Raw genomic sequence first — 25,969 nt, forward strand, 5'->3', positions numbered from 1 at the left:
TTCAACTGGAGGAGAGGTAGAGATTGACAGAGGTAAGCCACAAACCTGACAACATACATGGAGACAGATGCACTGACACATCAATCAAGTCAAATCAAATCCAATTTCATTTGTCACATACACATGGTTAGCAGATGTTAATGCGAGTGTAGCAAAATGCTTGTGCTTCTAGTTCCGACAATGCAGTAATAACCAACAAGTAATCTAACTAACAATTCCAAAACTACTGTCTTATACACACAAGTGTAAGGGGATAAAGAATATGTAAATAAAGATATATGAATGAGTGATGGTACAGAGCAGCATAGGCAAGATACAGTATATACATATGAGATGAGTATGTAAACAAAGTGGCATAGTTAAAGTGGCTAGTGATACATGTATTACATAAAGATGCAGTAGATGATATAGAGTACAGTATATATGTATACATTTGAGAAGAATAATGTAGGGTATGTAAACATTATATTAGGTAGCATTGTTTAAAGTGGCTAGTGATATATTTTACATAATTTCCCATTATTAAAGTGGCTGGAGTTGAGTCAGTGTGTTGGCAGCAGCCACTCAATGTTAGTGGTTGAAGTGTAGGTGACTGTGGGTGGGTAGTTGGTTCAAAGCATTTATCAAACATTGTGGAACTGTCTGTGCTCTGAATATATATCCATATTGGTAATTTCATGTATTGTGGTAGTGCATGTCTATACCGTCTTTGTAAACTACACAGAGAAAGCATGAATCATCCAACATATCATACACATCTGTGACTGAGTGTAGAAAACATTAGCAACACCTTCCTAATATTGAGTTGTACCCCATTTTGCACTCAGAACAGCCTAGGGGCATGGATTCTACAAGGTGACAAAAGTGTTCCACAGGGATGCTGGCCCATGTTGACTCCAATGTTTCCCACAGTTGTGTCAAGTTGGCTGTATGTCCTTGGGTGGTGGACCATCCTTGATACACATAGGAAATTGTTGAGTGTGAAAAACACAGTAGCGTCACAGTTCTTGACACACTCAAACCGGTGAGTCTGGCACCTACTACCATACCCCATTCAAAGGCAAGTTAATATTTTGTCTTGCCCATACACCCTCTGAATGGCACACATATACAATCCATGTCTCAATTGTCCTAAGGCTTAAAAACCTTTAACATGTCTCCTCCCCTTCATCTACACTGATTGAAGTGGATTTAACAGGTGACATCATTAAGAGATCATAGCTTTCACCTGGATTCACCTGGCCAGTCTATGTCACGGAAAGAGCAATGTTTTGTGTTTCAGGGATTTTCAGAACAAATCTCAAGCCCCGTTTTTACAAGCAATACTTTCCACTTGACCTCTGATAATTTAACAGATGCTCTTTTACAAGGCATCTTAGATGTATAGGCAACAGCTGTACAGCTAAATGTAAGGTATTATTGAAGTGTCCTGGCTTGTTATAAGTGTGTCCCCGCCCAACTCCAACCCTGCAGAGCACTATGCGATCCTGACAATAAACAAACAAAGAAGAAATTGAGTGATTATCCAGAGCCTGAATCTGTCTCAGCCTGTTTACTAACAAATTAAGCCCCAGAGTGATTGTCCCCTCCCTGATTATCCTTTGTGATTACTTTCTTTGGGAGACCATATAAAACTCAATTATGTTAACTACAAGACGTGCCCTGAATGGCTCTCCCTCAATGTGGCCACTTTTAAAAATCAATTCTTGGTTATGAATTGGCTCCGTTTGAATCCCTCGTGGAGATAATGTATTTGTAAAGGCCTGAACGGCAATTTATGGTTCAGGTGGCAAGAGGCTTATGAAGTATGTAAAGCCTAGCTGTCTCAGTCTGACAACCACACCTCACTCACACACACAACACCACCTCTTCAGTCCAAATACTTTGCGTCATCAACCACAACAGAACAATCATTTCTTTATTTCTGTCTAACTCTCTCCATATCTTCCTTTTGCCTCAATCATTGATTAAATGATTAACATTGATGTTTAGTATAGTGCCTTGGATTATATGCATTTGTGGTGTAGGAGCATGTGGAGACTGGGTGTCAAAAAATGTAATTGTGTCTACCTGTCTGTACCCATGTGTGTGTATTTCTCATTGGGGGTTAATACGGGGATAATTAATGGCTTCAAACGATTCGACACAAAAAACATAATTATCCTCCTCGCATCATCAATCTCCAGAGTCATCCTGAACAACAAGCAGAGGCACCGCCACGCACATCCTGATGAATATTGATTTCTTAACTGGAGAAAAACGGATAAAAATCAAACCGTGTGCAAGATGTAAAAATGCAAAAGCCTCATCGAATCAGCCCAGTGTGGCTGCGTCCTCTAGTGTCTATTCAGTCACATTACAGAGCGTGAGAGATATCTATTTTCTATTAATTAACCTACTTTGGCAGTGTAAACATGTTTCCCCTGCCAATAAAGCCGTTTGAATTGAGTTCAATTCAGAGCGAGCGGCGGCGTTGTCTCCTGTTTTAAATGTGAAATTCATTCCAGATGACCTATTATTTACTCAGCGCCAGACTGTAACCTATTTAAATACTAAGTCATTCAAATCCGCAAGTGTGGAAGTTAGACTCGTCTACTTTAGCATCACGCTTAGAGCTCGATGTTTTTTATTGCCTATAAGGCCAAACGCAAATGCTTACTGAATGTCGGTTTGTTTAGAAGTATGCGTACATTCAGCAAGGAAATGACCCTCACCTTATCTCGGTAGTAACCTTATCTAATCGATTCCCTAACGGTCTGTTGTTTTCAGAAAGCGAAACTTGTTCTCCGCACCTGTCCTGACCAGTTCGCATGCACAAAGGTGACATTGGGTCACACCCAAGGGAGAGAGAGGCGGGAGAGAGGAAACCCATATCACGTGGAGAGTGCCAGCAATTGCGGATCAGCCTCAGGAATGGAGATGTACGATGTACTTCAATTCCTTTCTGCCTTTTCACCGGGGGTGTTTTAAGCCTCCCTCCCGCCTCAATTGGTGAACGGAGGGTAACCAAACGCGAGCCGGTAGACTGACAATGTCAACACATGACGCGGCGAAGGTAGATCTCAGATTTCTAGGTGGAGAGAAGAAGAGAGAGGAAGAGACAGAGGCGCCAAAGGTTCCTGTCCAGAGAGACGGAAACTGGAAGAGGACGAACAAGACAGAGTAAATGTCTTGATTCATTTAAAACTTAGTTGTGATTGCTTCTTTGCAAATTATAGTCTACGGAATTGTGAAGTCCATACATTTGCAGCAATTTAAGGTCAGTAGGCTGATATCATTCGATATAATTTGGACATGTTTGGTTTTACAATTTTGGGGGTTTTCTCTTCTAGCCTTCTTGTTCAGCCTCGGCCCACTTGCGTTTGAACTTGTATTATTTTACGCAATATACGAACTTTCGAGGTGTTTTATGTAACAGTCAGCTCACACGTGCATGCTCCCTGACATTTTAAAGTAACTGACCAGTGTTTCCGATTTCTATGAAATATAATTTATAATGATTTAAAATATGAGGGAAATAATTTCCCCCCAAGACTTCCAGTCTTTGCCTGCCCTTGGACCGTCTAGGTATATAGAAAAGTTCTTGTTCCCTTGCCTATATGTTCTTTCAACTTGCCGAAGACCAGCTGTGCAGACAACCCTACCAAATGGCCCAAAGTAGCCTATGGCAATATCTACACCTACTTGGTGGAATCTTCAGGTTTACACAGGCAATATACATAGCTAGTTAGAACTGGTCCTTGGGCAGTTGATGAAACTTATTTGGGTGGTCTTTTCTCCTACTATTGTTCAAACAAAACAGTACGCAACCAGATTTATTCATGTTAACTATAAAAGCAGGGTTATTTCGCTAACATTAAGTGACTGAAGAAAGTCTATTGGAATCAGCTCTTTGGCTGATAATCGTGAATGACTAACATGTTTACGTGTAGAGTCAGTGTTTATAGGTATGATGTAGTTTGTTGATTTAAGACGGCATGGAAGTATGTTCAAAAATGACCAACCAAGCATATCCAAAATATTTGTAGAATGCTAAAAATGTCGGGTTATGCGTAAAGTAAGTAATTTAACATAGGAGTAACGGGAGGACCCTACGGCTGGACCCTACTGGGGGCATGGTAACGTATGCGAGTAGACTGCTGATTTGCCTGCTCAGTCAATGTCACCTTTATTTAATGAGCCAACATAAAATAGCAAGCATTTTTGAAACAGTCTGTTTGAGGTGGTTTTTTTGTTTTGGCCCAAAAATACGAATATAGGACTATTCAACAACATTATCTGGGTATGAGTTAAGAGTAACTTTTAAAAGTGAGATTTTCACTAGACAGTTACTTTAAACATCACCTAGGAAACGTAGTTGTGCTGGCATTTGTGTGGAACCATAGGCCTCCATGCATGTTCAGGATTGTTCCTTTGCCAATTCAATCAACTTTCTTAATCCCATATCAATCCCTCTACAAAAGGTAAACAAATCTGTGCTATAAAGCATTGCCTTTACTGTGCAAGTATTCAGTTGGGGTGGGACTGGCAGATGGTTGTGACATTACCCATGTTTGCAGATCATCCTCTGAGGAAATAGCAATAACAACTTCCACTTATCCTTCCACTTATGCCTCAAGAGAGCCATAAAAAGTCATGTGTAGAATTGCAGGAAATCTGTAATAAGATGTCAGACCCCCGTCTACTATTCGTCCCCACAAGTATCTCCACCACAGTTTTGCCCTTGACCTATTGTAAAGCAAAATCCCCTTGAAGGCTTAAATCCTTCTTTAACCTGTCTATTCCCCTTCATCTACACTTAACAAGTGACATCAATAAGGGATCATAGCTTTCATCTGGTCGATCTATGTCATGGAAAGACCAGGTGTTCCTAATGTTTATGCACTCCGTGTACATCTGTGAACATCAAAATGGACAGCCATTATATGTCTTCACAATAAGCTTACAGAAAGGTTGATTTATGCAAATCATTTTGAACATCTTATGACAGGACTATGACCTTTCACTTAGAGATTATCTTGCATGTCATGCTGGCCATGTTAGACGTTTTAAAGAAAATAAGCCTTGAAGCACATGCATGCTGCTGTGGAGAGCAGAGTGGTTTGACCAACTATTTTATTTACTCAGAACGGATGTGAAGCTTTCCTTTAGGATAGATGTTTGCTTTGGCTCGAGGTGCTCAGTGCTGTAAGCATTCCAGTTTAGTTTGATCATAGTTTGGAAAGATTTAGGCCAACGCCGGCAACAACCAACAACAGTGGTGTTTCTGTGAATAGAGCATGTTCACCCATTTTTTTTCCTTGTTGACATCAATGCGCTCATGGTCTGGGAGAAAGAAAGGGTAGAAACATTGACTGAATCTGCCCTGCAGTCTGTTGAATTTGGCATTCATCTCTAGTTAAAGGAATGATTGCCATGGGAGAGCTCTACTTATAGCATGTCCTGCCACGTTGTCCTATTATGATGCAGAGCTTAGTGAGCCTTACAGCCAACAAATATTTTCTAAAGGAAAGGCGTAGCAGCTTGTGTAATGGCTTATTTCACCCACAGCATAGGGCCATGCCTCTGTATTGGGAGGGAGAAAGGAAAATGAAAGAAACAGAAGATGTACAGATTGAGAGACACACAGTCAGACAGACAGACAGTCAGACAGACAGTCAGACAGACAGAGAGGCAGACTGACACAGAGAATCCTCGTGTGACTTCCATGCCGAAGACAACTAGAGGCTTTAAACCGTAGTCACAGTTGATTTGAACTTGGCCCATGCTGGTAGCTGCCAGCCAGCCCAGAACAGGACAAGACAGTGTAGTCGAGATGGTAATCACTGCATCTCCCTGAGGTATAGTACTCTCTGATTACTTTGGTATATTTCCCAGTGACCAGATTGTGTATAGAATCAGGGTGAATAATCAGCACTTTAGTGGGATTATACTGACTGGTTGTGAATAGTCTGTGCAGAGACTGAGATCATCAGATAGATGTGTGTCAGATAGTTGCTCTATAACATTATGGGCATATTTATGTTAGATTGTTATCAGGTCTCTGTCTGTATTGGTGTTTTAGCTGGTATATCAGTCAGCAGTGTGTGGCTGCCTGGGCGTGTTGAGTGACGGGAGCGGATCATTCTAAAATAAATCAAATGATTTTATATGTCAGGTAAGGCTGATAGACAGATAATGTGAGTGTTAAAATCACAGTCACTCACCTGCTGCTATTGCCTATGACCGATTGGACCTTGTCTTTATGGTCTAGTTCCGTATTATTGGACTTAGGTTCTGGTCATACCTGGTCTGATTTCCATGGATACTTAGGTGTGTTGTTCCCCAGGAGACCCCAGGATGTGAGGTGGTCCCAGGAGAACAATCATCATGGAAACGAAGTGGAAACTGACCAGTGGACTCAGACACCACTCAGTGCCAACAGTGGGGGGATAGAACAGACAGGTGAGACAACTCGCACACCTTATAGACACAGGTGACTAGTGCTGCGCAATTATTGGTTCAATTACTTGAATTCCATTTATTTATTTATTTATTTTGTGAGCCCAGAGAAATCAAATCATTCACGAGAGATTTGAGAAATTTAGTCAAGAACTGTGTAGGCTGAAGGGAGTTGTAGTTTTCAATAAGTAAACTCAACCTACGTCAGTGCAGAAACATGGTAATGATGTAAAATGACAGATCAGAGAGGAAGAAGCAAAGTGCCGAAACTGGTCCAAAATAAGCCCAATGCGTTTCTGTGGGCTTATTTTGAACCTAAGCTTGTCTCCTGCCTTCCCGCCGTTGGAACAACGACTCCCATTGTTAGGGAATAGACATGAGCATCTCATCATTGTATACAGATCTCTGGACGGATACACTTTTTTACGCCTGCTACATTAGGTTAAATACACACAGACCGCATAAGAGAGCAATGTTCACAACGACAAGGGGTACAGAGACCGTTTGCAGAAGTATACCTTATCTACTTTGAAGAACTAGTAAAAATGATTTTGTCAGACCACTCTGCAGTATACTTAGACAGGCTAGCTAAATAGGATGACTACAGACAGTACCGTATGGGGAGCACATAACGTTAGATGGCCTGGCTGGCTGACTGCTACTGATGAGATTACTTTAAGGAATGAAAGATAATAGTCATCAAATAAAAGCTAAGTAATATACAGAACTGAAATATTTATTATTTCATAGTAATTTCCTCTTTTTCTATTGATGTCTATTGATGTCAATGTGGACCAGACAGAGACAATGGAATAAGTTAATGTTTTGGTAATTGAATGTTCACTACTTTTGGCTTTATAAAGTCATTATTTCATAATACATTTCATGTTTAAAAAATATATATTAAAAAATCAAAAAGCGTTATTTATTTTTTAATAATCAAAACGAAACGAACCGAACCCAAAAAGCACTAATCGCTCAGCACGACAGGGGACACAACTGAGGGAATTTACAACAGTATGCAGTGATTTACCTGTCTGCTGTAGATCCACATGGACTGTTAAATTAGTACCTATCACAGGTCTAGTTATAAACTCTACTCTAATACCATATGGGATGTTTGTGACCAGAGCTATCTTTGGGGATCAGGGAGGAGAGTCACGGCCGACCTGCAGTTCTGAACAGGAACCCCAACCAGACCTGGTTCACATCCTCGCTTTCCTTCAGACTCTCCTCTCAACACAGCAAGAAATACGACCTGGAAAAACTAGAGTCCACAGCTCAGAGGGAACACTGTCTACACAGGTGAGACAGAGCATTTTTAAAACTAGAGTTTATTGCCTTAGTTATGGGATTTTGCATTATACAGTGATGCTTTGTTTTTATTGCCCTTCTCTTAGACACTATCCTTCTTTTACCATCTATGTATGTGTACAGACAGAATTGCACCAACACGGCTCCATAAATCAATATGAATGTAAACAGGTTTAACCAAGGTTAATTAGTTCCTTGGACTGCTGTACTGAGGAAATACTTCAGATTGATTTCTTAGGTGTGTGTGTGTGTGTGTGTGTGTGTGTGTGTGTAATATGTGTCAGAGATGAATGCAACTCTTATCAGTACGAGTCATTTATCAAACAAGGTCCCTTAGTAACAGACGACCTTTACCTGGCTGTATTGTCAACTATCCATGTCAGCCCTTTAGACTGAGGTTACACACCTCTCAACATCAACTTCTATAGTAGCACTGTGGCCCTGTGTTTGTGTGTGATGTCTTTATTACAAGTGTGATGTTAAGGCATTCAGTTAGTAGTTCCGCTATTGCTAACATAGCCCAGGCAACACCACTGGAAGTAGTTTGGGGCGGGGGTGGGGGTGCTGCTGTGACGTTTTCCACGCAGAAAGAAAAACATTGCCTCTGCTGAAGATGTCTATTTCTGGTCTGCTAAAACAGGACTAGTAAAGGCCCAGTTTACTAACTAAATGTATTTGTAGTTGAGTGTTTACCAGCATTTGTAACTTCTGAGTCTGATAATTATCTGCACCAAACAGTTAATCTGATTAATACTGTTGGAATATAAAAATAGTTGCTTGATATGTTTTCCAGTTTCTCAAAATACTTTGCAAATGCAACTTATTTCTATGTGAACTGAAATGGTCTATTCATTCCTTTTCAGTAGACACTCTTATCCAAAACAACTTACAGTAGTGAGTACATACATTTTCATAGTTTTTCGTACTGGTCCCCCGTGGGAATCAAACCCACAACCCTAGCATTGCAAGCGCCATGCTCTACCAAGTCAGCCACATCATCAAAAACCACTTGATGTCTCAATCTACTCAATTACTCTACTGTACATTGTTTTTCTTCATGGTGATGGAAAGTCTAGTTACAATCCTAGATGACCAGCTTGTGTACAATACAGTAATGTACATTTAAGTGGTTTGTAACGATGGTAAATTAATACTGCACAAAAAGTGTTTGTTTTCCATTTTATTTGGTCAATAAAAACATTTAATTTGGTATGGATGTTTTGTGTCTTTGCCCATAACTTTGCACCTTGTTGATGTAAACATTTGAGGACAGGATTGAGTTGTTTCTGGATCCCATTAGAATGATAATAGCAGAGAAAGGGACAGGGCAACAACTCTTACATTCCCAAGTATTCTTAATTCTACTACTTTTTTGCTGGTAAAAAAAAATGTTTTGCTCATGCTACAGGCATCTATATCAGTCTGCTAATACTAGTAATGGCCCAGTGCGCTACTTTTGTGAAAATGTTTTAAATATTCAATATTTTTGAATTAAAATATATTTAGAATTCAGATTTGAGGGGTTTATGGGTATATTGTTGGATCTGCTCCCATTGCTCAACACTCACATGCCCTGCTGACTGATATACCAGCTAAAACACCAATACAGACAGCGACCTGATAACAATCTAACATAAATATGCCCATAACTCCCACAATGCTGTTACACCCCTACTTCCCGCGGCTATGAGCCCAGGTAAACATAAATCATGAAAAAAGGGAGAGCTGGAGGATAGACAAGAAGGAGAGAATGAGCAATGGAGGTCAAGAGAGAAGATGGGAATGTAGTTGATCCTGTGGATCAGGGTGAATGAAAAACTTGTGACACCTGTAATCTTTACAAAAACATTAACACCCAGGAGGTGTGTCTGCATGCTTGTGTGTCTTATGTATTATGGTATACAGTGCATTCGGAAAGTATTCAGACCCCTTGGCTTTTTCCACATTTTGTTATGTTACAGCCTTATTCTAAACTGGATTCAATCGTTTTTTTGCCCCTCATCAATCTACCTACACTACCCCATAATTACAAAGCAGAAATTGGTTATTTTTTATATTTTATTTTGCAAATTTATTCAAATTAAAAACACATCAAATTTACATAAGTGTTCAGACCCTTTTACTTAGTACTTTGTTGAAGCACCTTTGGCAGCAATTATAGCCCTGAGTCTTCTTGGGTATTCTTCTCTGCAGATCCTCAAGCGCTGTTAGGTTGGATGGGAAGCGTCACTGCTCAGCTATTTTCAGGTCTCTCCGGAGATCAAATCAAATTTTGTCACATGCTACAAATAAAACAGACCTTACCGTGAAATGCTTACTTACAAGCCCTTAACCAACAATGAAGTTCAAGAAATTGAGCTAAGGAAATATTTACTAAATAAAGTTAAAAAATTGAATAAAAGTAACATAATAAAATAACAATACCGAGGCTATGTACAGGGGCTACCAGTACCGAGTTAATGTGTGGGGTACAGGTTAATTGAGGTAGTTTGTACATGTAGTTAGGGGTAAATTGATAATACATAGATAATAAACAGTGAGTAGCAGCAGGGGGGGTGGTCAATGTAAATAGTCCGGGTGGCCATTTGATTAACTGTTCGGCAGTCTGTTGGCTTGGGGGTAGAAGCTGTTCAGGAGCCTTTTGGACCTAGACATGGTGCTCCAGTACTGCTTATTGTGCGGTAGCAGAGTGAATGGTCTATGACTTGGGTGAGTGGAGCCGTTAACCATTTTTGGGGCCTTCCTCTGATACCACCTAGTATATAGGTCCTGGATGGCAGGAAACTTTGCCCCAGTGATGTACTGGGCCGTACGCACTAGTCCACGTTCATCTCCTGTGTCTTGCTCACTTTGAGGGAGAGGTAGTTGCCCTGGCACCACACTGCCAGGTCTCTGACCACCTCATTATAGGCTGTCTCATCGTTGTTGGTGATCAGTCCTACCACTGTTGTCGTTAGCAAACTTAATGATAGTGTTTGAGTCGTGCATGGCCATGCAATTGTAGGTGAACAGGGAGTACAGGCGGGGACTAAGCACGCCCCCCCCCCCCCCAGGGGCTCCCGTGTTGAGAATCAGCGTGGCAGATGTGTTGTTGCCTACCCTTACAACCTGGGGCCGGCCTGTCAGGAAGTCTAGGATCCAGTTGCAGAGGAGGTGGTGTTTAGTCCCAGGGTCCTTAGCGTAGTGCCCACATAGCTCATCACTGAACGCTGAGCTGTAGTCAATGAACAGCATTCTCACATAGGTTCTCCTTTTGTCCAGGTGAGAAAGGGCAGTGTGGAGTGGGATTGAGATTGCATCATCTATGGATCTGTTGGAGCGTTATGCGAATTGGAGTCTGTCTAAGGTGGTCTGGAGGATGCTGTTGCTGTGAGCCATGACCAGCCTTTCAAAGCACTTCATGGCTACTGACATGAGTGCTACGGGGCAGTCGTCATTTAGGCAGGTTACCTTCGCTTTCTTGGGCACAGGGACTATGGTGGTCTGCTTTAAATGTAGGTATTAGACAGGGAGAGGTTGAAAAATGTCAGTGAAGACACTTGCAAGTTGGTCCGCACATGCTCTGAGTACACGTCCTTGTAATCAGCCTGGCCCTGCGGCCTTGTGAATGTTGACCTGTTTAAAGGTCCTGCTCACATTGGCTATGGAGAGCGGGATCACACAGTCGTCCGGAACAGCTGGTGCTCTCATGCATGCTTCAGTGTTGCTTGCCTCGATGCAAGCATAAAAGGCATTTATCTTGTCTGGTAGGCTCACGTCACTGGGCAGCTTGTGGCTGGGTTTCCAATTGTAGTCTGTAATAGTTTGCAAGCCCTGCCACATCCAATGAACATCAGAGCCAGTGTAGTAAGATTCAATTCAATCTTAGTCCTGTATTGAAGCTTTGCCTGTTTGATGGTTCGTCTGAGGGCATAGCAGGATTTCTTATAAGCGTCCGGCTTAGTGTCCCGCTCCCCTCCCTTAAGCGGGACATTAGGGGAAGCTAATTTCTACCAGCACGTGTGACATGCTGGTAGAAATTAGGTAAAAATTATTTCAATTTCCCTGCATTAAAGTCCCCAACCACTAGGAAAAGCCGCTTCTGGATGAGCAATTTCTTGTTTGCTTATTGCCTTATACAGCTTGTTGAGTGCGGTCTTAGTGCCAGCATCGGTTTGTGGTGGTAAAAGACAGCTACGAAAAATATAGATAAACTCTCTTGGTAGATAGTGTGGTCAACAGCTTATCATGAGGTACTCTACCTCAGGCATTCAAACGGGTTCAAGTCCGAGCTCTGGCTGCACCACTTAAGGACTTTGGCTGGGCCACTCCTGTGTTGTCTTGTCTGTGTGCTTAGGGTCGTTGTCTGTTGGGAGGTGAACGTTTTCCCCAGCCTGAGAACCTGCTCCAGAGTGCTCAGAACTTCATCAAGGATCTCTCTGTACTTTGCATCTTTCCCTCGATCCTGACGAGTCTCCCAGTCCCTTCAGTCAGCTGAAAAACATACCCACAGCATGATGATGGCACCACCATGCTTCACCATAGGGAGGATGCCAGGCTTCCTCCAGACGTGACGCTTGGCATTCAAGCCAAAGAGTTCAATCTTGGTTTCATCAGACCAGAAAATCTTGTTTTTCATGGACTGAGTCCTTTAGGTGCCTTTTGGCAAACTCCAAGCAGGCTGTCATGTGCCTTTTACTGAGGAGTGGCTTCTGTCTGGCCACTCTACCATAAAGGCCTGATTGGTGGAGTGCTGCAGAGATGGTTCCCCTTCCGGAAGGTTCTCCCATCTCCACAGAGGAACTCTAAAGCTCTGTCCAAGGCCCTTTTCCCCCGATTGCTCAGTATGGCCGGGTGGCCAGCTGTAGGATGAATCTAGGTGGTTCCAAACTTCTTCCATTTAAGAATGATGGAGGCCACTGTTGTTTGGGACTTTCAATGACGCAGACATTTTTTGGTACCCTTCCCCAGATCTGTGCCTCGACACAATCCTGTCTCTGAGCTTTACGGACAATTCCTTCGACCTCACTGCTTGGTTTTTGCTCTGAAATGCACTGTCAACTGCGGGACCTTATATAGGCAGGTGTGTGCCTTTCCAAATCATGTCCAATCAATTGAATTTACCACAGGTGGACTCCAAGTGTAGAAACATCTCAAGGATGATCAATGGAAACAGGATGCACATGAGGTCAATTTTGAGTTTCATAGCAAAGGGGCTGAATACATATGTAAATAAGGTATCTTTTTTAAATTTGTAATACATTTACTTAAATTTCAAAACTGTTTTCACTTTGTCATTATGGAGTATTGTGTGTAAATTGTTTCCTCAATCTAAATGAATCAATTTGAGAATAAGGCTGTAACGTAACAACATTTGGAAAAAGTCAAAGGGTCTGATTAGTTTCTGAATGCACTGTATAACCATTAACATTCATTGTAATGATGTATTAATGTTCTTCTCTACATTTCCCTGCTGCTCCAGTTCTCAGGGACCTGTAGGGGACACACCTATAGCTCAAGCACAGGTAAACATAAAGCAGGACCATTTAGTGGCAACATTATTAATGACACTTTACTTAATAACACAATAGACATGTTATTAACAGTCATTACAGTTAATGTCAGCAGTTTGTGTCATTACAGGGTTGCCATTAGCCAACATCAATCGTCATGACTGCAAATGGCATTTGCTATATTAACAGCGCCATTGAGGCCATAGTATGAACGCTTCAGTTAAATCGTTGGCACATGATCAATGTCAGTTTGAACATTGTGTTATCTGAAAAGAACATGAATGCCAGTGTGGGGAGGAGAAAAATAGTGTTTCTGTGGAAATCTCATGTCCTTGAAATAACCTGTTTGTCCAGACTAATTATTTTAATAACATTTCCATGGGAACATGACTCCTGTAATGCTCCAGTTTCAATAAGTACACCATGTCAGATTAAATGTGTTGTCACACACAAATACTCTACCACTCATCCTACATAGCTTTGGGAGGTGTGGAGTGACAAGCCACAGTGTTGACATATGAAAACCATTACGTGCTGCAGTTTGATCTAAGGCAATGGATTTGACATTTCTGACGTTGCGTAACTTTTGGACTAAAAGCAAAATCGTTCAATCATAGATTCTCTTTTTCATATAAAACCTTTGGCTGTGAGGTTAAAGCTTAACAGATATGTATCTAATTGTTGATAACAATATAATCTGATTTGAACTTTGAACTTTCTCGACAGGTGAAAAGAGAAGTCTCACCATCATATTATTTTGTACCAGCCAATTGCCCTTCAGAGGAAGTGGAAGTGACATCGCTTCTTTTTAAAGAGGAAGAGGATTCCAAGACAGCCATGCTGTCCTCCACGCTGGTGTCGGTTCTCGCCCCACAGTGGAGCGGGAGAATACGCAGGAACAAGCGGGGCATGGCCGGTACGGACATTGGTGTGTTTGGCACGGCAACCAGTGAGTCTGGACAGGAAATCCAAGGTAACGGACAGGAAGTGAGCGAGGGGGGTGTGCTTTTGAAGCCGCAAGTACCTCTCGAGACAGACTCTGTAGGACAACGACGACAACAACAGTTTCTGGAGACCCAGAACCAACGTGTTGGGGAGAGGGGGTTGAACCTTAGATCACAAGTCCATGAGAGGGCTTCAACACTGGGTAGCAGCAGAAGCACAGTGGGGGGCTGGTATGAGGGAAGCACCCCCAACCTCAAACTGGACAACCCAACAAAGGCCCCAGTTTCTAAGCCTGTCTCTCTGGATGTGAGTTGGGGGAGGCTGGCCAACAGAGGCGGAGAGGGGGGAGCTGTTTCCCCTGTTACTCCCAGCTCTCCCCTCTCTCCCGACCTGCATGTACACAAGGGAATGTTACAGGCAAGTCGTCAAGGAGCCCAGACATCATTGCTGAGTTCCAAACCAACAACCAGTAGCCTTCTTTTCTCTCTGAGAAGGCTCAACTCTATTGCGAGCTCTATCCACTCAGAGACAAATATCTCATCTCTAACCAATGACAGAGATGGAGAGACTTCAAGTCCACACCTCTCTCCAACCACAACCAATTACAAAGCATCAGAGACAATTAGGGCACACCTTTCCTTAACCTCATCCAATGATGGAGCCAGAGAGAGGTCCAAGTTCCTCCCCTATTCAGCTGATCCCACTTTCAGGACAATAGAGAGGTCAAGGCACCTCCCCTTACCAACTTCCAATCACAGAGAAGCAAATACACACAGGACACAACTATTTTCAACCTCGCCCAATTACAAAGACACAGAGGGCACACCCTTTACCAAACTTCCCCAGACTTCCAGGGCGTATCCCAACCCAACCTTCCCCAGTAAGCAGACTCTTCTGTTTAGTGGTCTAGAGAGACTTTCCCCCTCAGAGAGACCAGATGGAACCACGGTTCCCATCAGTGATACTCATCTACCTTCCTCTCCACCGTCCCAATATGACCACCTGGATTTCCATGGGAGCCAGTCTCTTCCCAGAGGAACCACCCTGAGATCTACTCGCTGGAGAAAGCACATTACTCTGGAGGACAGTGTGTCTAATCCCAGTTCCCCCCTCAGTCCCACGACCACCACCACTATCAACAACAACAACAACACATTCAGCCTCTCAAGCACTTCCAGCAATAATAACACGGGTCCCTCTAGCACCAATGATAACACTGGTGTCAATCCCCAAATCGGCATCAATAACAACAATAATTTAGTCACCCCCAACAATACCAACCTAAACAGCAATAGTGTCACTGGCAAACACACACCTCAGAGCACCCTTAAAAGGACTTATGCTCAAGATATCCCAGACCAGGATTCCTATAGAATACTCAAAACTCAGAATTCCCTTAACTCGAATGACCGACAATCACAAAAGCCCTATTGTTTGTCCAATATCTCCTTCAGGTCAAACACCAGTAGCCCAGCTAGCTCGAGCACTTTGAGTAGCCCAATAAAGTCCAGCTACCCTGATCGCTACAGTAGGCCATGTAGTTATGACACCATCTACACCCCTCTGACCGTATTTAGCCCCAAGACTCCAACCAGCTCTGAAACCAGTGACACTCCATCCTCCCTCAGTAGTCATAGAACCCTTGATTTGTCCCATTCCCCGAACCCCTCTTCCAGACAGCTCTCCTTACAAACCAGTATCGCCTCCACATCCCTCAGTAGCCACAGACCCCTCTATAGTTCCCGCTCACTCAATACCACCAGCTCTATGAGACAAGACCCCCAAAACAGCCCAAAATCTCCACCCCCAGTCGTCAGAAGCCAGATTCCCATATTGAGTAACACCCACACCCCCACATCCCAACTGCAGTCCCCTAAAACTGCTTACACGCCTACCACAACTCCCCAACCACTCCTACTTAAAACCAGCTACGTTCCCAGTATCCCGACCCGCTACACCCGACCGTTGTCCCCAGACAGCTATACCCCCATATCCCTGAGTATCCCCACCACCCAGGCCCCCTCCACCCTGCCCCTCTCCCCACCCAGCTCGTCCCCTCTGGTGGAAAGGACGTTCATAGGCAGCCTAGACCTCTTCCCTAAGAAACACCAGCCCCAAGTGGAAGGGGGGGTAACAGCACATAAAGGAGTCACAACTAAGGCTGTCACAGTCTCATTCACCTCTAGGCAGGAGTCACAACTAAGGCTGTCACAGTCTCATTCACCTCAGGGACCTCTGTCCCCAACCAGACCCCTCCGTAGTGTAGAGGGTCCCGCCATCTTCTCCTCCCTGAGATCGGGCAGCCCAACCTGGGCTATGTCACCTTTGTCTCCCCCAACCCCCAGGACCACCAAACTACAAGTTTGGAAGGGTACCTCGATGCATAACTTATCCATAATATCTGATACATTGGTGAAGGAGGGAGGGCAAGCTTTCTCAGAGCATGTTAGTGACCACACTTCAAACGTCACAGTCAAACACACAGGAACCGACTCGACCGTAATAGGACCACAGAGGAAGACAGCTGCCCCTCTCTCCCTTCCAGATTTTGGGAGCTTTTCCAAGCCACGATTTAGCTCCCCGCCCTATTCCGCACTCAAGTCTTCACGCCCAACACAGGGTGAGGTCACACACACAACATCACACCAACCCCTTCTCTCACCCCCTACCTCACCCCAACACTACCCCTTCTACGGCCATCACAGGGCTAGGTCACAGGACAGTTCAAAGATTGTTGCCTTGGAAATTGATTGTGTCAACAACAACTCCAAACAGACCAGTCAAGAAAATGTTGAGACACTTGTGTACAGGATTTCTAAGGTTGATTCCTCTGCCATATTGGACAGTATTAGGCCTGCACAGCCCTGTTTTCCTCGACACACACCAGACACACGAGTCGTCACAGGGATAAAGTCCAATGAACTCTGCCGTCTACCTTCACAACACAGCCAGGTGATTGGAAGTCCCAGCTGTCAATCATACCAAAGCTCAAATGACAGTGGAACATTAGACACTGAGAAGGTTGTGTGTAAAAGCGAGAGTTTCCCTAAGAGTGCAGTGGCTCCATTACAAACCCAGAGCCCAAAGAAAGGCTTATTCTCACTGAGAGGTAAGAGAGACAATGTTGTTGGTACGCCTGCTGCCAATATCCCTAGAAACCCAGCGATGCCTCAGTCTGAGAAACCAAAGAAAGAGTCAGAGAAGGAACAAAAGGAAAGTAACAAAATAGACCTGGTGCTGAGTCGACTCCGGCAGACCTTCAGAGTCAAACGTCTCGATGACGAGAGGACGAAGAGAACACCCCAGCCTCCTCCTGTCAAAGGAGCCAGTGACATTAGTGATGTCACTGAGAGTAGTGGTTCTAGCAATCAAGAAGAGGAGGAAAAATGGAGGGAGAATGATGGCGTTCACAAACTTTCAAACTCTTTCTGGGCTGGCAGTGAGCACACGTCAGATATGACGAAGGAAAATGTGAGGCGTGAACACTCACAGTTTGAGGGTTTTAAAGACCATAAAGAGGCTAGAAACAGAGACCAGCCTTGTGTTATGGATCTTCCTCAATTTGAGGCTTACAAGGACGAAAGGATCACTAAACCCAAACATCAACCTTCTAGTAACGAGATCAGCCCAACAAGGCGGCAGTTTGAAGCTTACAAAGAGGAGAGGATCAGTAGAGCCAGAAAGCAACCTCCTCAGAGAGACTTCAGCTCTGTTATGCGTCAACCCTGGGACCCCAGCCGCTCTGCAACCCTCCCTGCCTACAGAACCTCCTCAGGCAGCACCAGAAACACTTTCTCTGTCTTCCACTTCAGCCAGAAGGACTCTGAGAACGATAACGTGTTCCACATTCCCAGGATTCCTCAGAGGAAGAAGACCACCTCTCTCTGTGAGCCAGGGGACAGGGAGTTCGGTTCCGGTGATCAGCGTGGCAGTGAGGGACGTCTGGCATCCTTCTCCTCCTGTGCTGATCTCAAATACGGTCTTGAGGCTGGGCGTTCCTTCTCTGTGACTTCTGTGCTCTCCAGCCGACCTTCGGGTCCTGGACGTATCTCCTCAGGCCCTAGGGTCAGCAGTGTCAGTGACCTCACATACCCTGCTCTGACCTTTGGAGAAGAGGTCATGACTTGGGATGACTGTAGGGTCAAAGGTGATTGGACAATACCAAGGTGGGACACACACACAACCACTGGCTACAAAACCACAGGTGACAGCCAAGCTGTAAATGACTGGTCTGTCGTTAGTGACAGGACATCCAGAAATGAGCGCAAAACAATCAAAGCTAATTTTATAAATCCACACAAGGCTAGATCCAAATCCCTACCCAGAAATGTATCCTGGAGTTCAGAGGTCACCGCCCCATCTCCAACCTCTACCACCATTGGCCGCATGTGGAACCATGGCAGCCTGGAGACCTCTCACTCCCTGTGGGATACAGAGGGTCCTCCAACCCCCCCTCCGTCCCCTCCCTGGTCCCCAGCCTCCAGACGCATATCTCGCCCTCCCAGCTCCTCCTCCTCTTCTGCCTCGCCCTCCCCCACAGACAGCAGGGCGTCACAGGACAGCCTGTCCCCTAGGGGGCGCCTACCCTCCAGGGGCTACGTCTCCAACCTGGCAGTCTTCGAGGAGTCCGACTCAGGCTCTGACATGGACTCTGACACAACCACAGATGATGAATACTACCTGGCAGGTGATGGCGGCGAGAAGGAGACTGAACTGTGAGAAGAAATACTGTATGGGATGCATCTCAATAGTCTAAAGTGGGTCTGTCTGTCTCCTTTTGGTCTCCTTATATAGAAAGGATACTTATTTACACACCTATTTATGCTCACTAAAAACAGACTTGTTAAGTGTGCATGTCTCTGGGCCTCCTGACTGGCGCAGTGGTCTAAGGCACTGCATCGCAGTGCTAGCTGTGCCACTAGAGAACCTGGTTCGAGTCTCTGTCGCACCTGTCCGCGACCGGGAGACCCATGACGCGGTGCACAATTGGCCCAGCGTGGTCCGGGTTAGGGGAGGGTTTGACATGCAGGGATGTTCCTGTCCCATCGTGCACTAGCGACTCCTGTGGTGAGCCGGGCGCAGTGCACGCTGTCACAGTCTCCAGGTGTACGGTGCTTCCTCCGACACATTGGTGCAGCTGGCTTCTGGGTTAAGCGGGCTTTGTGTCAAGAAGCAGTGTCGGCTTGGCTGGGTTGTGTTTCAGGGGACGCTTGAGTTGCAGCGATGGGACAAGACTGTAACTACCAATTGAATACCACGGAATTGGGGCGAAAAAGGAGTAAAATAATGAAATCAAATAAAAAGTAAAGAAGTCAGCACTGTCAGATCACAGGTTAAGGTCATGCTCTTATCCTGGGATCCAAAGAGCAGCTCACCACATAAACTCTACACCATATCCAAGAGCATGGCACTCTGTTTTTTTGTCATGTCACAGGTTGCTTGGATACTTGACTTTCTCATGTCTGATATTTGTTTAGTTATCAGTGGGAAGTGTACTGTATATGCTAGGTTAAAGGTATTTATGAACAAAGAGCTCTAGCTATAAAGCTCTCCTATCCTGTTTTATTACTTCTGCAGCTGTTCTAACCATGGCCTTTATTCACAAAGTGTATCAGAGTAGGAGTGCTGGTCTAGGATCAGGTGCCCCCTGTACATATGATCATATTCATTGTGATCTGAAGCCAAAACTGATCTTAGGTGAGCACTCCTAAACTAAGACTCCTTGTGAATACTGACCCTGTTGTGGTAGAGTCCTGTACCCGGTGAGAGGTATACCTAACATACTCAGTTTGGCTGGGGTCACATTTCATTGTCAAGTGCTGCCTATCAATATGCTTTAAGCTAGCTTGCTATATGATATGCAAGATAAATATCTTTGAATGTTTTAATTCTCATGGAAATCAGTATTTTCTATTTTGGTTGTCTTGGAAGGTTTTCCTGAAATGCATATGTGTGCATTATAAACAGATGATTCTTGTAAACAAATTGTGAATTACTTTTTGTGCAATTCAACAGTTGTTTTTGGATCAAGTATATGGTAAATATATTTTGAATGAACAATAAACCAGTTCTAATTCTGTATCTGCCCCTTTGTATTTTATAAATATATATATATTATATATCAAACTGTTATGCCCAACTATCATATCTAACCAAAGACTGTGTGCTGTGACATTAGTGTTTTGACTTTCCCCTTAGATACCTGAATAGTTATGCCTGCCACCAACACCACAAGAGCATTCCTACCAAACCACATTCCAACTATACTAATGAACCTAGACTAACCTAGATTGGATGGGGCTATTTAGATGGGGCTATTTAGCGGTCTTGTACTAAACCCAGTGTTTCCTCAGTATTCCAATTCCAATGCTGTTAGAATACTGCGATACAGTCGTTTGTCTGTGTGGTTATTAGGATGGAGTACAGCTAGTCAGTTAATTTGGCCATTTTCTATGATGTCACTTGGGAAGGGCCACACAGGCCTACACACCCAGAACAATGTGTACAAACTAATGTTTTTGTCATGCTTTAGATTCCTTCGACATCTTGGACTTCATTTGTTGTCCAGTGTTTGTGTTTGGACTCTCTGTTTGTGTCCGTTTTCTATAGTGTTTTGCACAATAATTATTAATAGGTTATGTATAGGTCATAGGTTATGTATACAACACAGGAGGTTGGTGGCAGCTTAATGGGTGAGAACGGGCTCATGATAATGTCTGGAGCGGAATCGTAGAATGGTATTAAATACATGAAGCACATGGTTTCCAGGTATTTGATGTCATTCCATTGGCTCCGTTCCAGCCATTATTATGAGCCGTTCTCCCCTCAGCAGCCTCCTGTGGTTTACAATGTAATGTACAGTGCATTCAGAAAGTATTCAGACCCCTTGACTTTCTCCACGTTTTGTTACATTGCAGCCTTATTCTATATTGGATAAAATAGTTACGTATATATATATATATATATATATATATATATATATATAATTAAGTATTAAGACCTTTTACTATGAGACAACATTTTTGAAGAGTTTTTGCTTTTACCACAAATATGAGTATTAAAAATAAAAAGAGATACCTTATTTACATAAATATTCAGATCCTTTGCTATGAGACTCAACTGAGCTCAGGTGCATCCTGTTTCCATTGATCATCTTTAAGATGTTACAACAACTTGATTTTAGTCCACCTGTGGTAAATTCAATTGATTGAACATGATTTGGAAAGGCACACACCTGTCTGTAAAAGGCACATGACAGCCCCCTTGGTGTTTGCCAAAAGGCACCGAAAGGACTCGCAGACCATGAGAAACAAGATTCTCTGGACTGATTAAACCAAGATTGAACTCTTTGGCCTGGATGCCAAGCGTCACATCTGGAGGAAACCTGGCACCATCCCTACGGTGAAGCATGGTGGTGGCAGCATAATGCTGTGAGGATGTTTTTCAGGGGCAAGGACTGGGAGACTAGTCAGGATCGAGGGAAAGATGAATGGAGCAAAGTACAGAGAGATCCTTGATGAAAGCTACTCCAAAGCGTGCAGGACCTCAGACTGGGGTGAAGGTTCACCTTCCAACAGGACAACGACACTAAGCACACAGCCAAGACCATGCAGGAGTGGCTTCAGGACAGGTCTCTGAATGTCCTTGAGTGGCCCTGCCAGAGTCCGGACTTGAACCTGAGTAAAGGGTCTGAATACTTATGTAAAAGTCATATTTTATTATTTTGTTTTTTTAATAGATTTGCAAACATTTCTAAAAAAACTTTGATGTGAGGGGGACCAATTTAATCAATTTTAGAATATGGCTGTAACGTAACAAAATGTGGAAAAAGTCAAGGGGTCTGAATACTTTCAGAATGCTCTGTATGTCTGGCTCTCAGGCGTTGTTGAATATGTATTCAGCAGGCGTAGGTGCTATCAGCAATGCTCATGGCATTACATGCATGCACCTGCTTGTCTCTGTCTCTACACTTCAAAGGACTTCTCCCCACTACAGTTCAACCTGTCAGCACAACAACAACATTCGAAAGGGCGTCCTAATAGTTATTACATAATGATGGGTTATTAAAATTAAAATTGTCATTTGGAAAATATTACCTTTCTCTTCTCCCCTCCCATCCTCCCTTTTTCTTTCCGTCTACCTCACACCCTGGCAAGGTTTCTGTCTCTCTCTGTCTCTCTTTCTCCCTCCTCTCTCTCACACTCTGGCAAGGGTTCCAGAGTCATCGTTTCCCATAGCTGTTGGGTGGAATGCAGTCTCAGTAAGAACATTGGGTGCAGTAGTGTGGTGTTCACTGTTTGGCAGGCAGGAGACAGCTACACCCCAAATTAAGTGTGAGAATCTCTTTCTCAGTTTCATGTAATGTACAGTACCAGTCAAAAGTTTGGACACACTGACTCATTCAAGGGTTTTTCTTTATTTTTACTAGTTTCTACATTGTAAAATAATCGTGAAGACATCAAAACTGTGAAATAACACATATGGAATAAAAAAACAAAAAAGTGTTAAACAAATCAAAATGTATTTTATATTTGAGATTCTTCAAAGTAGCAACCCTTTGCCTTGATGACAGCTTTGCACACTCTTGGCATTCCATCAACCAGCTTCATGAGGTAGTCACCTGGAATGCATTTCAATTAACAGGGGTGCCTTATTAAAAGTTAATTTGAAAAATGTATTTCCTTCTTAATGCATTTGAGCCAATTAATTGTGTTGTGACAAGGTAGGGATGATTGTGGACTTCAGGAAACAGCAGAGGGAACACCCCCTATCCACATCGATGGAACCGTAGTGGAGAGAGTAGCAAGTTTTAAGTTCCTCGGCATACGCATCACAGACAAACTGAATTGGTCCACTCACACAGACAGCATCGTGAAGAAGGCGCAGCAGCGCCTCTTCAACCTCAGGAGGCTGAAGAAATTCGGCTTGTCACCAAAAGCACTCACAAACTTCTACAGAGGCACAATCGAGAGCATCCTGGCGGGCTGTATCACCGCCTGGTACGGCAACTGCTCCGCCCTCAACCGTAAGGCTCTCCAGAGGGTAGTGAGGTCTGCACAACGCATCATCGGGGGCAAACTACCTGCCCTCCAGGACACCTACACCACCCGATGTTACAGGAAGGCCATAAAGATCATCAAGGACATCTACCACCCGAGCCACTGCCTGTTCACCCCGCTATCATCCAGAAGGCGAGGTCAGTACAGGTGCATCAAAGCTGGGACCGAGAGACTGAAAAACAGCTTCTATCTCAAGGCCATCAGACTGTTAAACAGCCACCACTAACATTGAGTGGCTGCTGCCTACACACTGACACTTTAATAATGGGAATTGATGGGAAATGTTGTAAATATATCACTAGCCACTTTAAACAATGCTACCTTATATAATGTTACTTACCTTACATTATTCATCTCATATGCATACGTATATACTGTACTCTATATCATCGACTGCATCCTTATGTAATACATGTATCACTAGCCACTTTAACTATGCCACTTTGTTTACATACTCATCTCACATGTATATACTGTACTCGATACCATCTACTGTATCTTGCCTATGCTGCTCTGTACCATCACTCATTCATATATCCTTATGTACATATTCTTTATCCCCTTACACTGTGTATAAGACAGTAGATTAGGAATTGTTAGTTAGATTACTTGTTGGTTATTACTGCATTGTCGGAACTAGAAGCACAAGCATTTCGCTACACTCGCATTAACATCTGCTAACCATGTGTATGTGACAAATAAAATTTGATTTGATTTGATTTGATACAGAAGAAAGCCCTATTTGGTAAAAGACCAAGTCCATATTATGGCAAGAACAGTTCGAATAAGCAAAGAGAAACAACAGTCCATCATTACTTTAAGACATGAAGGTCAGTCAATCTGGAAAATTTCAAGAACTGAAAGTTTCTCCAAGTGCAGTCGCAACAACCATCAAGCGCTATGATGAAACTGGCTCTCATGAGGACCGCCACAGGTAAGGAAGACCCAGAGTCCCCCAAGACCCAAGTTCATTAGAGTTACCAGCCTCAGAAATTGCAACCCAAATAAATGCTTCACAGAGTTCAAGTATCAGACACATCTCAACATCAACTGTTCAGAGGAGACGGCATAAATCAGGCCTTCATGGTCGAATTGCTGCAAAGAAACCACTACTAAAGGACATCAATAAGAAGAAGAGACTTACTTGGGCCAAGAAACACAGCAATGGACATTAGACCGGTGGGAATCTGTCCTTTGGTCTGATGAATCCAAATTTGAGATTTTTGGTTTCAACCGCTGCGTCTTTGTGAGACGCAGAGTATGTGAACGGATGATCTCAGCATGTGTGGTTCCCACCGTGACGCATGGAGGAGGAGGTGGTGAAACCAAAAGGTGGTGACACTCAGTGATTTCCTTAGAATTCAAGGCACACTACCACAGCATTCTGCAGCGATACGCCATCCCATCTGGTTTGTGTGTAACGGATGTGAAACGGCTAGCTTAGATAGCTTAGATAGCTTAAATAGCGTTTCAATCGGTGACGTCACTTGCTCTGAGACCTTGAAGTAGTAGTTCCCCTTGCTCTGCAAGGGCCGCAGCTTTTGTGGAGCGATGGGTAACGATGCTTCGAGGGTGACTGTTGTTGATGTGTGCAGAGGGTCCCTGGTTCGTGCCTGGGTATGGGCGAGGGGACGGTTTAAAGTTATACTGTTACATGTGCTTTGTTTGTGATCATTTGTTTTTCAACGGGACAATGACCCAACACAGCTCCAGGTTATTTGACCAAGAAGGAGAGTGATGGAGTGCTGCATCAGATGACCTGGCCTCCATAATCACCCAACCTCAAACGAATTGAGTGCTCAGCATATGTGGGAACTCCTTCAAGACTGTTGGAAAAGCATTCCAGGTGAAGCTGATTGAGAGAATGCCAAGTGTCCAAAGCTGTCATCAAGGCAAAGGGTGGCTACTTTGAAGAATCTCAAATATAAAATATTTTTTGATTTGTTTAACACTTTTTTGGTTACTACATGATTCCATATGTGTTATTTCATATTTTTCATGTATTCACTATTATTCTACAATGCAGAATCTAGTATAAACAAAGAAAAACCCTGGAATGAGTAGGTGTCCAAACTTTTGATTGGTACTGTATGTCTGTGTCTGTCAGCGTGTTTTGACATGGAGACAAAAAATGTTTTATCACAGGCTCAGATCCTTTCTCCCTTTTTCTCTCATCTCAAGTTTCATTCATTTCTGTTCTTTTTTTTTTTGTTTTTACAATGACACACTCTGCCATGCCCATGTTAATTGGTAACTAGATGACTTTACGCAAACAGATAAATGGGGGTAAAATATACATGGCTTTTAGAGATGAACTGATACAACACATTCTCAGAAGCACAGTGCACTTTGCTTCATGTCTGTAGGTCTTTGCTGAGATATTACATTTTGTATACTGAACAAAAATGTAAACGCAACATGCTACAATTTCAAAGATTTTGCTGAGTTACAGTTCATTTAAGGAAATCAGACAATTGAAATAAATTCATTAGGCCCTGATCTATGGATTTCACATGACTGGGGAGACAGACATGCATCCATTGGTCACAGATACCTTAAAAAAAAGGTAGGGGCGTGGATCAGAAAACCAGCCAGTATCTCATGTGACCACCATTTGCCTCATGCAGCACGACACATCTCCTTCACATAGAGTTGATCAGGATGTTGATTGTGGCCTGTGGAATGTTGTCCCACTTCTCTTCAATGGCTGTGTGAAGT

The 25,969-nt window shown here is 43.4% G+C and overlaps 1 protein-coding gene across 2 annotated transcripts; it reads left to right on the plus strand.

The window, feature by feature from the left end:
* Nucleotides 1-2,879: 2,879 nt before the first annotated feature.
* zmp:0000000991 (mucin-2) lies at nt 2,880-20,271 on the plus strand. Of its 2 annotated transcripts, XM_064949259.1 has the most exons (5): nt 2,880-3,162; nt 6,329-6,444; nt 7,572-7,746; nt 13,217-13,259; nt 13,974-20,271. In XM_064949259.1, the coding sequence occupies exons 1-5, from the start codon at nt 3,032-3,034 to the stop codon at nt 18,909-18,911; spliced, it is 5,403 nt and encodes a 1,800-aa protein (XP_064805331.1). In that variant the 5' UTR covers nt 2,880-3,031; the 3' UTR covers nt 18,912-20,271. The 2 variants fall into 2 exon arrangements, with proteins under 2 accessions (XP_064805331.1, XP_064805332.1); XM_064949260.1 differs by lacking the exons at nt 2,880-3,162; nt 6,329-6,444 and having other exon boundaries at nt 7,676-7,746; nt 8,619-13,259.
* The last annotated feature ends 5,698 nt before the right edge of the window (nt 20,272-25,969 follow it).

Source organism: Oncorhynchus masou, chromosome 30 (assembly GCF_036934945.1).
Source record: "Oncorhynchus masou masou isolate Uvic2021 chromosome 30, UVic_Omas_1.1, whole genome shotgun sequence".
NCBI classification, from domain to species: domain Eukaryota; kingdom Metazoa; phylum Chordata; class Actinopteri; order Salmoniformes; family Salmonidae; genus Oncorhynchus; species Oncorhynchus masou.

What these genes read in the sequence shown, in the direction of transcription:
- zmp:0000000991 (XM_064949259.1), top strand. Translation starts at nt 3,032, where the DNA reads ATGTCAACACATGACGCGGCGAAGGTAGATCTCAGATTTCTAGGTGGA. An exon ending in AAGAGGACGAACAAGACAGA is followed by an intron (nt 3,163 to 6,328) that starts GTAAATGTCTTG and finishes GTTGTTCCCCAG; the next exon opens with GAGACCCCAGGATGTGAGGT. An exon ending in AGGGAACACTGTCTACACAG is followed by an intron (nt 7,747 to 13,216) that starts GTGAGACAGAGC and finishes CTGCTGCTCCAG; the next exon opens with TTCTCAGGGACCTGTAGGGG.